The sequence below is a fragment of the Prionailurus bengalensis genome, chromosome B1 (assembly GCF_016509475.1).
Source record: "Prionailurus bengalensis isolate Pbe53 chromosome B1, Fcat_Pben_1.1_paternal_pri, whole genome shotgun sequence".
NCBI lineage: Eukaryota > Metazoa > Chordata > Mammalia > Carnivora > Felidae > Prionailurus > Prionailurus bengalensis.
The window spans coordinates 192,696,923-192,710,056 of record NC_057344.1 but is presented as its reverse complement, the minus strand read 5'-3'; the positions used below and the strand labels follow the sequence as shown (position 1 = coordinate 192,710,056).

Genomic DNA, 13,134 nt, shown 5'->3' with positions numbered 1-13,134 from the left:
TCAGCTGTAACGTTCCTGCTTTTATTTCTGATTTCAGTGGTTTGCATCTTATTTATTTTTTTTTAAGTTTTTTATTTTGAGAGAGAGTGCGCGTGCACCTGCTTTCGTGTGCGAGTGGGTGAGGGGCAGAGAGAGGGGGAGAAAGAGAATCCCAAACAGATTCTGTCTTCACAGAGCCTGACACCAGACTCTAACCCGTGAACCGTGAGATCATGACCTGAGCCAAAATCAAAAGTCAGACACTTAACTGACTCAGCCACCCAGGTGGCTCCTTTCTTTCTTTTCTTTCTTTTTTTTTTTTTTTAGTGTAAGCATTTACTGCTATAAATGTCCCTGTGTGTGCACTGCTTTTGTTGCACTTCGTAAGTTTTAGTTTTTTGTATTTTCATTTTAGTTTATCTCTAAGTATTTTCTAAATTCCCTTTTGATGTCTTCTTTGATCATTGGTGTGTGAAAAAAGTGTATTGTTGGCACGTTTGTGAATTTTACAATTTCCTTCTGTTACTGCTTTCTAGGTGTATTCTGTTGTGGTTTGAGAAGCCATTTCAATGTTTTCATTCTTTTAAATTTATTTAGAGTTGTTTTGGCCTAACATGGTGTCTGTCCATGAGGATAGTCCATGTGCACTTGAGAAGAAAATACATTCCGCTATAGTAAGGTGGAGTGAATACATGTGTGGTAGGTCTGGTTGGTCTGTAGTGTTGTTTGAGCCCTCTGTTTCCCTATTGATCTGTCCGGGTGTTCTGTCCATTACAGAAAGCTCTTTAATTATTACTGTTGAGCTATTCCTTCCTGCATTTCTGTCAGTGCTTGCTTATGTATTTGGAGGCTCTGTTATTTGTTATGTCTATACTTCTAATTCTCTTTTTTTTTCTCTTTTTTGATGAATTAACCTTTTTAATATCAGAATTTATTACCCTTTGTTAAAAGTTTTTGACTAAACACATTTTGATTGCAAAATGGCAGTTGTCAGTCCTTGTCAGTAATTTAAGTGTAAGTAAATTAAATTCACCAATCAAAAGGCTGATGTTGGCTTTTTAAATTTTGAGTTAATACTCAAGTGACATACTCATTTCCTGTTGGGAAATATCCAGTGCTGTGGGCTTGCTGACATTGCATTGGTAGGAAAACTATTGAACAATATTCAATAGTGTGACAATGAAGGAATTAATCTTTTTTTTTGTTTTTTTTGTTTGTTTGTTTGTTTGTTTTAAATAGTACTGGCACCTTAATCTCTTTCTGGATAAACTTGATTCTGTGATTTTGACTTTATTTTTGTCATCAACACTAAAAAAAATTCTGGATTTACTTCATTGTCCTCTGGTCCATAATAAGAATCTTTTTTTTTTTTTTTTTTTTTTTTAAATTTTTTTTTCAACGTTTATTTATTTTTTTGGGACAGAGAGAGACAGAGCATGAACGGGGGAGGGGCAGAGAGAGAGGGAGACACAGAATCGGAAACAGGCTCCAGGCTCTGAGCCATCAGCCCAGAGCCCGACGCGGGACTCAAACTCACGGACCGCGAGATCGTGACCTGGCTGAAGTCGGACGCTTAACCGACTGCGCCACCCAGGCGCCCCAAGAATCTTTTAACATTTAAAAGTCTTTTAAAGACTTAAAGTTCTGTCCCATTTCGAAATTCTGACATTGAACTTCAGATGGATTACAGTTGCTATGAGGAAGGTATGTCATAGTTTAACATTTTATTTATTTATTTTTCAGGGAGAGAGAGACAGTGTGAGTGAGGGAGAGGGGCAGAGAGAGAGAATCCCAAGCAGTGTCGGTGTGGTCAGTGCAGAGCCCGATGCAGGGCTTGATCTCACGAACCATGAGATCAACCTGAGCCAAAACTAAGAGTTGGATCTTTAACCAACTGAGCTACCCAGGCGACCCTGTAGTTTAACATTTTAAAAAGATGGGGAGCATGCAGCCTTTGGAGTTGTAGACTTGTAGATTTGTGTTCTGGTTGCATATGTGTAAATCTTCAATAAGGTGTTTATGGTCTCTGGTCTTTTTCCTCATCTGTAAAGTGGGGATAATGATATTTATTCAGTGGATGGTTCTTTAAATAAGTCAACAAATACTTGAGGGTTAGTAATGTGCTCGTGACTGTATGTTCTGGAGAGTATGGTGCTGTGTGGAACAAAGTCTCTGCCCTTTCAGGTTGTGAGCCCTAAATGAGTTAGTGTGTGGAAAGCACATGCTAGTGCCTTAGCACTTATTAATCTTACTGACCTGTAAATCTTACTTTTGAGTTTTTTTGAAATAGTTCTTATATTTGCTCGTTCCATTTTTTTTCTTTTTACTTCTCCCTAGTTTAGATTTGTTTTACATTCGTAGATTATAATCTAAAGATGATTTTCCTGAAACCTCATTTAAATCTTATTTCCCCATCATTTCAAAAACCTTCAGTGGTTCCATATCCTTCCTCAGGGCGGTTGAGTTTTTTCACCTGAGTTTTAAGATCTCTGTAATGTGCTCACTTAGCAGACCTTACTGTTCATCAGTGATAATAAATAATAACTGATATTTGTTGAGGATTTACTATGTGGCTAGTACTTATGAAGAGTTTTATTTGTAGTATTTCTTTGTCCTTGTAACTGTAATTTTATTATCCTCTTTTTATATGAAAAAAGTGGAGTGCAAAGTTCATATGCACAGGATCATGCCTCTGAGAAGTGTCAAAGGCTTGACTTTCATTCAGTCTCAATAATTAGTATTTTTTGTTATCCCTCTTTTATGCCTGTACCTCCATTTGAATATCTCTATATCTTTTCCATTTCCTTGTCTTAAGAGTGTTTTGGTTACTCTTTCTAGAAATTTCTTTTTCTACCAGTACACCTTCTGTTCACATTTCCCCTTCATTCCGACACTGTGCCACTCCTACCTGTGCGCTTCCGTTTACAGGCCACCTTCCTCTGATGGCAGGGATCATTACTGAGTGTTTTCTAGATCCTACATCATGATAAGCGTGTAATACATAACGTTTTGACTTTTGGTTTCACAGTGTTTAAAAGACCTTTTGGTTCTTCTAAAGAATTTTAAGGGAATTGAGGTTTTCTTAGCTAGACTAATAATTTGTCGCATAGCCTTGACCTAAAAGGAAGATACAAAATCTTTTTCTGTGTCTTTAACAAATACATAGTATGAGTGATTTTTTGATAATTCATAGAAAAATATTGTAGGACAGGCTACATTATTATGTAAGGCTTAAAAAGGAGATACAAATAAAAATATTTCTTTTAATAAAAGTCATTTTTATTAGGTGTCTGAACTCAGAACAGGAGCTGCAGAAGGATTAGCCAAGCTGATGTTCTCAGGGCTTTTGGTCAGCAGCAGGATTCTTTCTCGCCTTATCTTGTTATGGTACAATCCTGTGACTGAAGAGGATGTTCGACTTCGACATTGCCTGGGCGTGTTCTTCCCCATGTTTGCTTATGCGAGCAGGTATTTAGTTAAACGGATAAATCAGAATCTGACTTGAAGTTAAATTCAGGCTCCCCATGAGTCATATCTGTAATATAATTTTGTTTTTCTTCAGTGGTTAGTGATGAAAATGAGGATAACTTACTTAGATTTTATTTACCTCAATTATTTGTTTCCTAGGTGAAAATATACTGTATCTTAATGGGGTGAATTTTATACATTTTTTTTTTTTTTTGAGGATCACATGCCTTTTCTTTGCCAACATACTTCCGAATTATTTTTCAATAGGACTAATCAGGAATGTTTTGAAGAAGCCTTTCTTCCAACTTTGCAAACACTGGCCAGTGCCCCTGCATCTTCTCCCTTAGCTGAAATAGATATCACTAATGTTGCTGAGTTACTTGTAGATTTGACAAGACCAAGTGGATTAAATCCTCAGGCCAAAAATTCACAAGATTATCAGGTGGGTGAAAGTTGGCCTATGGATGGTAAGGATGATAACTGTCATGCAGGTCACTGTTGTTTTGGTAAAATAATCTTTTATGTTCTTTGAAATAGAAGCCACATTTTGATCTTGAGATTTCTTTTTTCTATTTATTTTTTTATTTTTTAGCGTTTATTTATTTTTTAGAGGCAGAGAATGAGCAGGGAAGGGGCAAAGAAGGAAACACAGAATCTGAAGCAGGCTCCAGGCTCTGAGCTCTCAGCACAGAACCTGATGTGGGTCTTGAACCCACGAACCATGAGATCATGACTCGAGCCGAAGGCATATGCTTAACCAGCTGAGCCGCCCAGGCGCCTCTAGAGATTTCTGGTCTGTATGGTGGCACATAACACAAAGGAAGAAAAAGACCTTTTGCTGGGGTGCCCTGGGTGGTTCAGTGGGTTAAGCGTCCAACTCTTGGTTTCAGCTCAGGTCATGATCTCCTGTTTCATGAGTTTGAGCTCTACATCAGGCTCCACACTGACAGTGAGGAGCCTGCTTGGGATTCTCTCCCTCTCTTTTCGCCCTCCCCCATTCATTCTCTCTGTCTCTCTCAAAATGAATAAATAAACTTATAAAAAAAACTGAAGAAAAAAAGACCTCTCGGGAATAGTAATAATCCTATAAAGATAGAAGTAATAAGTGCTAATATTTTGCTCCTGAAAAGAATTTGCCAAAATTTCATCTCACTACCCCCTCCTGACTACTATAGTGCTGGCTTTTAAACATTCTGAAAATGTCCTGTTTATCTAGAACTCAGATCAAGTCTTCAGACATTATCTTATCTGCTGTTTCTGAGACAAGGAAGAATTCAAAGAATGAAGGTCACCTCAAGCTTATTTAAATTTTTATTTTCATTTTCATTTTTTTTTTTTTAGAGAGAGTATGAATGGGGGAGAGGGGCAGAAGGAGAGAGAATCCCAAGCCTGATGTGGGCCATGATGCCATGACCCTGGAATCATGACCCTAGCTGAAATCAAGAGTCAGATGCTCAACTGAGCCATGCAGGCTCCCTTATTTTTGTTTTTAATTCAGAGAAGATAATTGAACTGCAAACACTCCCATAGTTTAAACTTAAGCTGGGTTTTTAATCCTTTAATATTATTTAAAAATTTTTTGTTTTACTTATTTTGAGACAGAGTGTGAGCAGAGGAGGGGGGGAGAGAGAGAGAGAGAGAGAGAGAGGGAGGGGGAGGGGGAGGGAGAGGGAGAGGGAGGGAGAGGGGGGAGAGAATCCCAAGCAGGCTCGATGCCATCAGTGCAGAGCCCAATGTGGGGCTCCATCTCACAAACTGTGAGATCATGACCTGAGCTGAAACCAAGAGTCAGATGCTTAACTGACTGAACCACACAGGTGTCCCTACTCCTTTAATAAGTCATTTAATCAAACTTGTCATCATGTTGAAAATTAATGTGTTATTAATGATTTCAGATGCCAACTAATTAAGTTGAAAGTATTGCTTTTTTATTTTAATTGATATTTAGTGTTTGCATACCGCTTTCAAGTCATTATGTTACAAGTGATTGGAAAGAAGATTACAATGAATGTTAAGGCAAAATATAATCAGGGTGGGTGATAGAGCTCTAAGTCCTTTACAACTTTAGAAGGCAGGGTTCATGTTTTAGGAGTGATGAGTACAGCATTACTAGTAAAATTCAGTGAAGTCTTGTTGGGATTTGGGGAGTGGTTTGGGTAGAGAGAAAAAGACTTTTGGTAGAAGTGATTAAATGAAGCTGGTTGTGCAAGTCCTACAGGAGAACTATGGAAGAATCATTCTGCTTAAGGACCAGAATGGCCCTGTTGAAGGCAGAACATTAAGGTAGGGAATTTGGAGTTGGCTGTATTTGCCATAACAACGTAGGGTATATTATTAAAAGGCTTAATGGGATGAAAGTTACCTAATAGAAAGATGAAGTTGGTGGTCAGTATTGTTATATACGGTGAATTGGTGAGAAGAATAGAATATTATCAAAGAGAGTAGTTGGAAATCTATATAATTAAGAGATAAAAGCTTACAGAAAAAGAATAATAGTAGCAATAGAAAGTAGAAAGAATAGAAGCTGAGATGGAAGAAGATTATGGGTATAAAAGCATGAAGAAAGAGCTTGGAGAGGCAAGGAAGATGGAGTCCCAGATAACCCAGTATGGGTTACAGAAGACCTCGAAGAAGGTGTTGACATCTTTTAATGTGAAAGTGAGGGAAGTAGGTTGGGGGAGAGAAAGAAGTTGAACTGTCATGAAGTCTTAAAGTCCCAACTCATCCCATAGGTAGTTCTAGAACTGTGATAGTCCTTTGAGTTGTCCAGAATTGAGACAAGGCTGAGCTGTTGTACTGGTACATCTTCCAGCCACTGAATGTGAACTAAGAACGTGGCAGGGCCCCACTGTCTTCAGCCTGGATCAGTTCTGCACGTGGGAACTTTTAGCCTCCAGAACTCATAGTAGCTGGAGGATGAATGCTTTAGTTGTGAAGGGGGCAGATCTCGATCCTGTACCACAGCATCTTCTAGAAAAAGGGGCGAGGGGGCAGTTCAGTTTGCAAGGAATATGTTAAATTTGGTTTTAGAAATTTTGCATTTGGGATTATGGCAAGATAATTAGTTGGAAATGCTTGTTAGATGTGTAGGGAACTATATTGTAATGATACCATTTTGCATTTACAAAGCTTTTTCTCTTGATCTTCTAGGCCTTAACAGTTCATGACAATTTGGCTACAAAAATTTGCAATGAGATCTTAACATGTCCATGTTCACCAGAAATTCGGGTCTATACGAAAGCCTTGAGTTCTTTAGAACTCAGTAGCAATGTTGCTCAAGATCTTTTGTTTCTGTTGAATGAGATGCTGGAGGTAAAGTAGTTTCTAATTACTCTTAACGTGCATAAATTTTTTTTATCAAAGTAGACTTTATGTGCTTGTATTATACATACATTGGCAAACTGTGTCTGCTCATTTGAAGTAAATGTTTCCTTCATAAATTTAATAGAATTAAAAAAAAATTTTTTAATGGTTATTTATTTTTGAGAGAGAGAAGGAGAGGGAGGGAGTGTGAGCTGGGGGAGGGGCAGAGAGAGAGGGAGACACAGAATCTGAAGCAGGCCCCAGGCTCCAAGCTGTCTGCAAGGAGCGTGCCATGGGACTCGAACCCATGAACTGTGAGATCATGACCTGAGCCAAAGTCGGACACTTAACTGACTGAGCCACCCAGGCGTCCCTAACATGTTTTTAAACTACTTAATAACAGTATGTAGCTTTTTGAAAGATTAGGAAATGCTGTATTAAAAAAAGTGTTAATAATATTTTCTATTATAGGAAGTAAAAGATAGGACATGTCTGAGAGCTCTGGAGAAAATCAAGATTCAGTTAGAAAAAGGAAATAAAGAGTATGGTGACCAAGTGGTAGCAGCACAGGATGCCAACATGAATATGACTGGTTTTCAAATTGAAGATGGTAATAACATACTAACCTGTGTATTTATATTCTCTCCTTTTCATCTTTACTGAAGCACATTTTTTTTCTCCTCTAGCATGTGGTTCGATTTCAGAAATGAAAGAAAAAATTTTCTAATTCCCCTGGAAAACAAATTACTGATAAGTGTTTATTCTACTTCGTTTTTTTTTTTTTTTTCAACGTTTTTTTAATTTATTTTTGGGACAGAGAGAGACAGAGCATGAACGGGGGAGGGGCAGAAAGAGAGGGAGACACAGAATCGGAAGCAGGCTCCAGGCTCCGAGCCATCAGCCCAGAGCCCGACGCGGGGCTCGAACTCACGGACCGCGAGATCGTGACCTGGCTGAAGTCGGACGCTTAACCGACTGCGCCACCCAGGCGCCCCTCGTTTTTTTAATGTGTACATTTTTCACCACATGCCTGCGTACTATCTTAGGGGTTTTGTTTGCTTACTTTACAGTATTCACATTTTTTTTGAAACTGGTTTATGATACTTTTCAGTAGCTGTTAATTGAACTGGTTGTCATTTCTGTTTTATGAAAAATTGACTTGCAAAGACCATTTAAAGTAATTAATGAAGCTTTTTAAGATTTACATTGTTGTATTATTTCCTTTACTAGAAAATTGTAAAGAAGCATATAGAACCCCTCTCAGGGATGTAAAAGCAACTGGAGCATCAAAATCCACTCAGCAGAAGACTAACAGAGGTAGTGTATGGATTGAGTATAATAAAACTTTGCAATTTTGTTTTCCAATGAAATACTCATTTTGCAAGTTTCCTTATTGATAAAGATTTTTAAATTCTTTTTTTTTTTTTTTTTGATTTTTTTTTTTTCAACGTTTATTTATTTTTTGGGACAGAGAGAGACAGAGCATGAACGGGGGGGGGGGGGGGGGCAGAGAGAGAGGGAGACACAGAATCGGAAACAGGCTCCAGGCTCCAAGCCATCAGCCCAGAGCCTGATGCGGGGCTCGAACTCATGGACCGCGAGATCGCGACCTGGCTGAAGTCGGACGCTTAACCGACTGCGCCACCCAGGCGCCCCTGATAAAGATTTTTAAATGTCTCGGATATCCTTATTTTCAGTTCTTTCAGTGGATATTAGGTTTTGCTCCATGTCTGAAAGATTATATCAGTGTTGCTCCAAGTGCTTTTGACTGAAAGAGATAAGATGCAGTGTATCATATTGTAAAGGACTATTTGGGTTAAATTAAAATTTTTTTTATCAAATGATCATTGATGATTTTATGTTAGCAGTTGTTTGTATTCTATCCTTATATGTTAAGTAGTTTTCTCCTTTTTTCCCTATAGGGCTTCTGTTTTCCTTTTTCCCATTTTATTTCATAATTTCTCAACATAATTTATTTCCCAAGGAATATCCAACAATAGGGGCTTTGTTGGAATAAAGTAAATGTTGACTATCAAGGGATCACTTGGAAAAAATCTGAAATTCAAGATCTTTTTATTATTTTATTATTATTACAAAAGCAGTTCATGCTTATTACAGAAGAATCAGAAAATACATGCAGCAAACTAATATAAAGAACACTAATAATCCCACCCATGAACCAACCATTATTTGAATTCTTAAAAAAAAAAAAAAAAAACTATTTTGAGACCCTTTCCTATGCAGATTTAATTTTTTTTCTAAATGGAATCTGGCCATAATATTTTTGTAGCCAATGAGTTATTTAAATGCTTATTGTTGGGTGTTGTTCCAAAGTAGTCCCATATTGTTGGATGTTTTCTCGGGGCTAGCTGTATTATAAGCAAATATGTAAGGTTTTGGAGAAAAACAGGAATAAGTAGGGTGTATAAATTTCAACCAAATATTCATACTGAGTGATCAGATTCTTATCATAATTGAGGAGCATCACAGGCTAATAAGCTTTGTCTTCTTAAACTTATAAATTTCTAGCAAGTGGAATTTTTGCAATCTTCAGCATATTGTTAAAAGGTCTAGTTTTTACACTGAAAAATGTTTCAGAACATGTATTTGAATTGGCCATGTATACGTCTGAATATTTTACAAGCCACTAAATTCTCTTTCTTTCGGACCTGTTATGGGCTTAAGCCTTTCTGGGCTTACCCTACTTTTCTAATCTTAATATTCATGTTTCTCCATATGTCTTAGGCTATAGCCGTAATAGAAGTACTTCTGTTTATATAGCTTATTTTTCACATTCTTCTTTCTCTCAAATATATTTAAAATTTGCCTCCTTATAATTTGATTTCCATATTTTCCCTTGCCTATTATCCAAGCTTACCAAAAAAAAAATGAATAAATAGCTGGAATCTAGGAGGAAATGTGTTGTAGAGGGAAAAGAAAGGATTTGAGTAGCCCAGAAATGGTAATAAATTTTAATAATGAATTATATATTTTCTTTAAGGACAGAGAAAAGCGACAGCTTCAGCTAGGATGAACAGGAGACACCATACTGCTCAGGTTGACTCTGAAAGGTATGCCACACACATCTAGAAAAAGTAGAGGCCTTTTTTTTTTTTTTCTTTTTTGTCTAGAAAAAGAAAAAAAATGTAGTTTCCTTCCACTGTGAAAAGCTCAGTGTGTAACACAATACTCAGTGGAAACTGTAAATAGCGAGATCTTGGAGATACATATCTCAAATCTCAAATTCCATTATCAAGGGCATTTGACCTCCCATGGCTGTGTGCTTTTTCTACTGGGATGGCTCCTAGTCCTAGGTGGTCATCTTTAATACATCCTTTCAATTTATATCTCCATGTATACTTCTGATTATGTGATTGGATGTATGACTCCTCTGATACTGAATTAGCAAACTCTTAGGATTTAGATTTGGGTTCTTGACATAGCAGGATTATTCTATCATTGTAAATTGCATATATTTGTGGTATAGTGTTTACTTTTAGATTCTGCAAATTAAGCCACTGTTGAAAGCTGAAAGTTCTCTTGAATTCATCTATTCATTGGTAAAACTGTAATGTGTATACTGTTAGTATAGAACTTTAGGTTAAATTTTGACTAAATTTAAAATGTTTTCAGGAAACTTGCTATTTCCAGAGTGTTTTAAGAATTTATTGCCTGAATTCAGAGAACTTAAATTTTTTTTTCACTTTGTGTTGTCCTCCAGAATTCTTTTGGGCAGTTGTTCCTGTTTAATCACACGCTTCATTACAAAATTTGTTTTTTTCTTTGTAACACAAGGTTCTATATAGATATAAAAAGGAATTACCTAGGTTTCCCATGATTTACTTGGCAGGATAGCCAGTTAGTCTTTTTGGCTTTAGTTTTAAACCTAGTGAAATCAGGATATCAATTACACACTGATAAAATGACAGAAGCAAAGAGTTTTATTGATAAATAAACTTGAGGGTTTAAAGCTTGTATTTAAATTGGTGTATTTTCAACATCTATTTAGTGACCCTGAAGTTCCAGAGCCAGAATCAGAAATGAGGAGGAGATTACCAAGACGAGCCAAAACAGCAGCACTAGAAAAAAGTAAAGTTAACCTTGCACAGTTTCTCAATGAAGATACAAGTTAGGAGAAGAGATGATGGAGGTGAAGTCCTTTTGACCATGTCCTTTAAAATTATGTTCAGTTCTCTGCTCTAATACAGTTACTCTTGTATCAAAATTAGAAAATGCCTCATGTAGCAATTTGTGCTGTGCGATTCATTACTTTGCCTGTACTGAAGCATCAGGACAGCGCCTGTCAGTGTGCTCCACGGACACGTGCATCAGTCACGTGGATTTAATCAGGATCTAAGGTGGGCCTAGGAACCTGCTGCTTCAGTAGGTTTCCAGGGGATGCTTATGAACTCTCATGTTTAGTATGGCATTATGGACAGCTTTTCAGTGTAACTAGCTAGTAGCTTGCATTTAGGAAGCTTTGATTTAGGTGGGGCCCATGCAACATCAATGAAAACACTTCAGAACACATTAAAAAGGGACATCTCAAGGGCAAATGAAGTACCACAAACTGGCTAGAAAGGAGCTTACCTTAAGGGAGGAACAATACAATGAACTTAAAGTACCCAGCATCTAAGTCAAAGTTATTTTGATAATTTTGTTTTGTGATTCTTACACTAAAAATATTTTGGTAATGCTACCTGAATGGGTAATTTCTCTTCTTAAAATATTTGTATCTGAGAGCCTTCATTTGCTTATGGTTGTGATGGTGTTTCTTGGGTTAGGGAGATGTTCACATATATGTATATGTATATATAAGTAATCCCTGTACCCAGTGTGGGGCTTGAACTCATGACCCTAAAATCAAGAGTCACCTGCTCTACCGACTGAGCCAACTGGGTGCCCCCCCCCCCCCCACCTTACATATATTAATGCTGGAGTTGCTTTCTGTGTTTTTGGCATAACAAAATAATATTGTGGATAATAGAATGCTAGCGAGAAAAGTGTGACAGGAAATCCTTTACATACTAGTTTATGAGCACTTGTTCTGTCACTGTCCATTTCACTTTTCTTCTCAAACTGGCACTTGCCTGACTTGGGGAACTTCTAGCGTGTGAACTGAGCCCTGTTTCCTGCTGCAACACCCAGCAAAATGCACGTTCTCTGGTAATTACCTTTTCTCTTTATTATCCAGAACAGAAATGTCCTAACAAACATTGGATCTGTATCAATAATGATTGTGCTTTTTAAGGTTTATTCACTAGAGGCCATTTTTTTTAAGGTGATGTTGTAAGAGCTAAATTAAGATCGTTGTGCTTTTTAGAACCAAATTGCTATATTACATACATATATGTGCTTTATAAAACTCAGAAATATAAAAGGAGTCTGAAAGTTACAAAGTAAGAATGCTTATTAAGCAAAAGGAAAAGGCAGATATGGTGGTGATATAAAACAATAAAAAATAGATGATTGTTTTTCATTCTGTTGGCTCTGTGTCTTTCTGTGCTTCAAATTCCTTATGTAAGTCTTCTTTTGTTAAATCCCTGTCACTTTAAAAATAATTTTTGTGGGTGGGGTAAAGGGAGAAATGAGGACATAAAGTGTACACAGAATGTGCTATAAGGAAAAGTCTTTAGAAACACCATAAACTAAATCCCATTTACCCTACAGCCGGGCTATCCAAAGGGAAGGAGCCATGTTCTTACATACTTACACGGACCACCATACCAAAGCTGCTTTCCTCTGGCATGGGGAAAAATAAATGTAAGCACCAAACCTTTAGGATTCTTACTATTCAAGTTTTAGACACAATCACATAAGCCACTGCTGAAGCTATGCTTTTGCACAATTATAGTTAAAGGTAAGGAATATTATCCTGATTTTAAAAGACATTTTACACTTCAATGGCTAAAATACAGTAAAATCAGTAGATGTAAATCCATTTACCATTTTTCATTCAAAACTGGTAACTTACACCAAATAGTATTCTTGTCTGTAAGAGGCACAGCTTTGCTAACGAGTAAACATGCAATTGTGCCATTCATCTTACAGCCCACAGATTTTATAGGTTTAAAAGTACAAGAGAAAGAACTGATCAGCTCAAATTCTCCTATGAATGGAAACATGCTACTTGATGATAAACTATGATCAACTTTTCTATACATATATAACTCTGAAGGAGATAATATACTTCTAAGAGATACCTTTGCCTTTTACCAGTTTGCTTCGAGGTAGTTGGTATCCACCTATTATATCCTGGGTCAGGTCATCATCACAACTCTTTACAATACTAGCCTTCTAAATCACATAATGCGTTATATATTAAAATTTTGTGCACAGAAATAAAACCGGGAACAATTATGTATTTAAACTTAGGGCATAAAA

General features: G+C 37.0%; 1 protein-coding gene across 2 annotated transcripts in view; it reads left to right on the top strand.

Annotated features, from left to right (window-relative positions):
• Window positions 1-12,229, top strand: part of NCAPG (non-SMC condensin I complex subunit G) — a 46,273-nt gene extending 34,044 nt beyond the window's left edge. For both annotated transcript variants that reach the window (XM_043572881.1, XM_043572880.1), the window contains 7 exons: window positions 3,266-3,447; window positions 3,715-3,889; window positions 6,598-6,759; window positions 7,222-7,360; window positions 7,981-8,067; window positions 9,752-9,821; window positions 10,760-12,229. In XM_043572881.1, coding sequence (XP_043428816.1) covers window positions 3,266-3,447; window positions 3,715-3,889; window positions 6,598-6,759; window positions 7,222-7,360; window positions 7,981-8,067; window positions 9,752-9,821; window positions 10,760-10,883 — 939 coding nt within the window. In that variant the 3' untranslated portion in view covers window positions 10,884-12,229. The remainder of the gene's footprint in view (window positions 1-3,265; window positions 3,448-3,714; window positions 3,890-6,597; window positions 6,760-7,221; window positions 7,361-7,980; window positions 8,068-9,751; window positions 9,822-10,759) is intronic.
• Window positions 12,230-13,134: the final 905 nt, after the last annotated feature.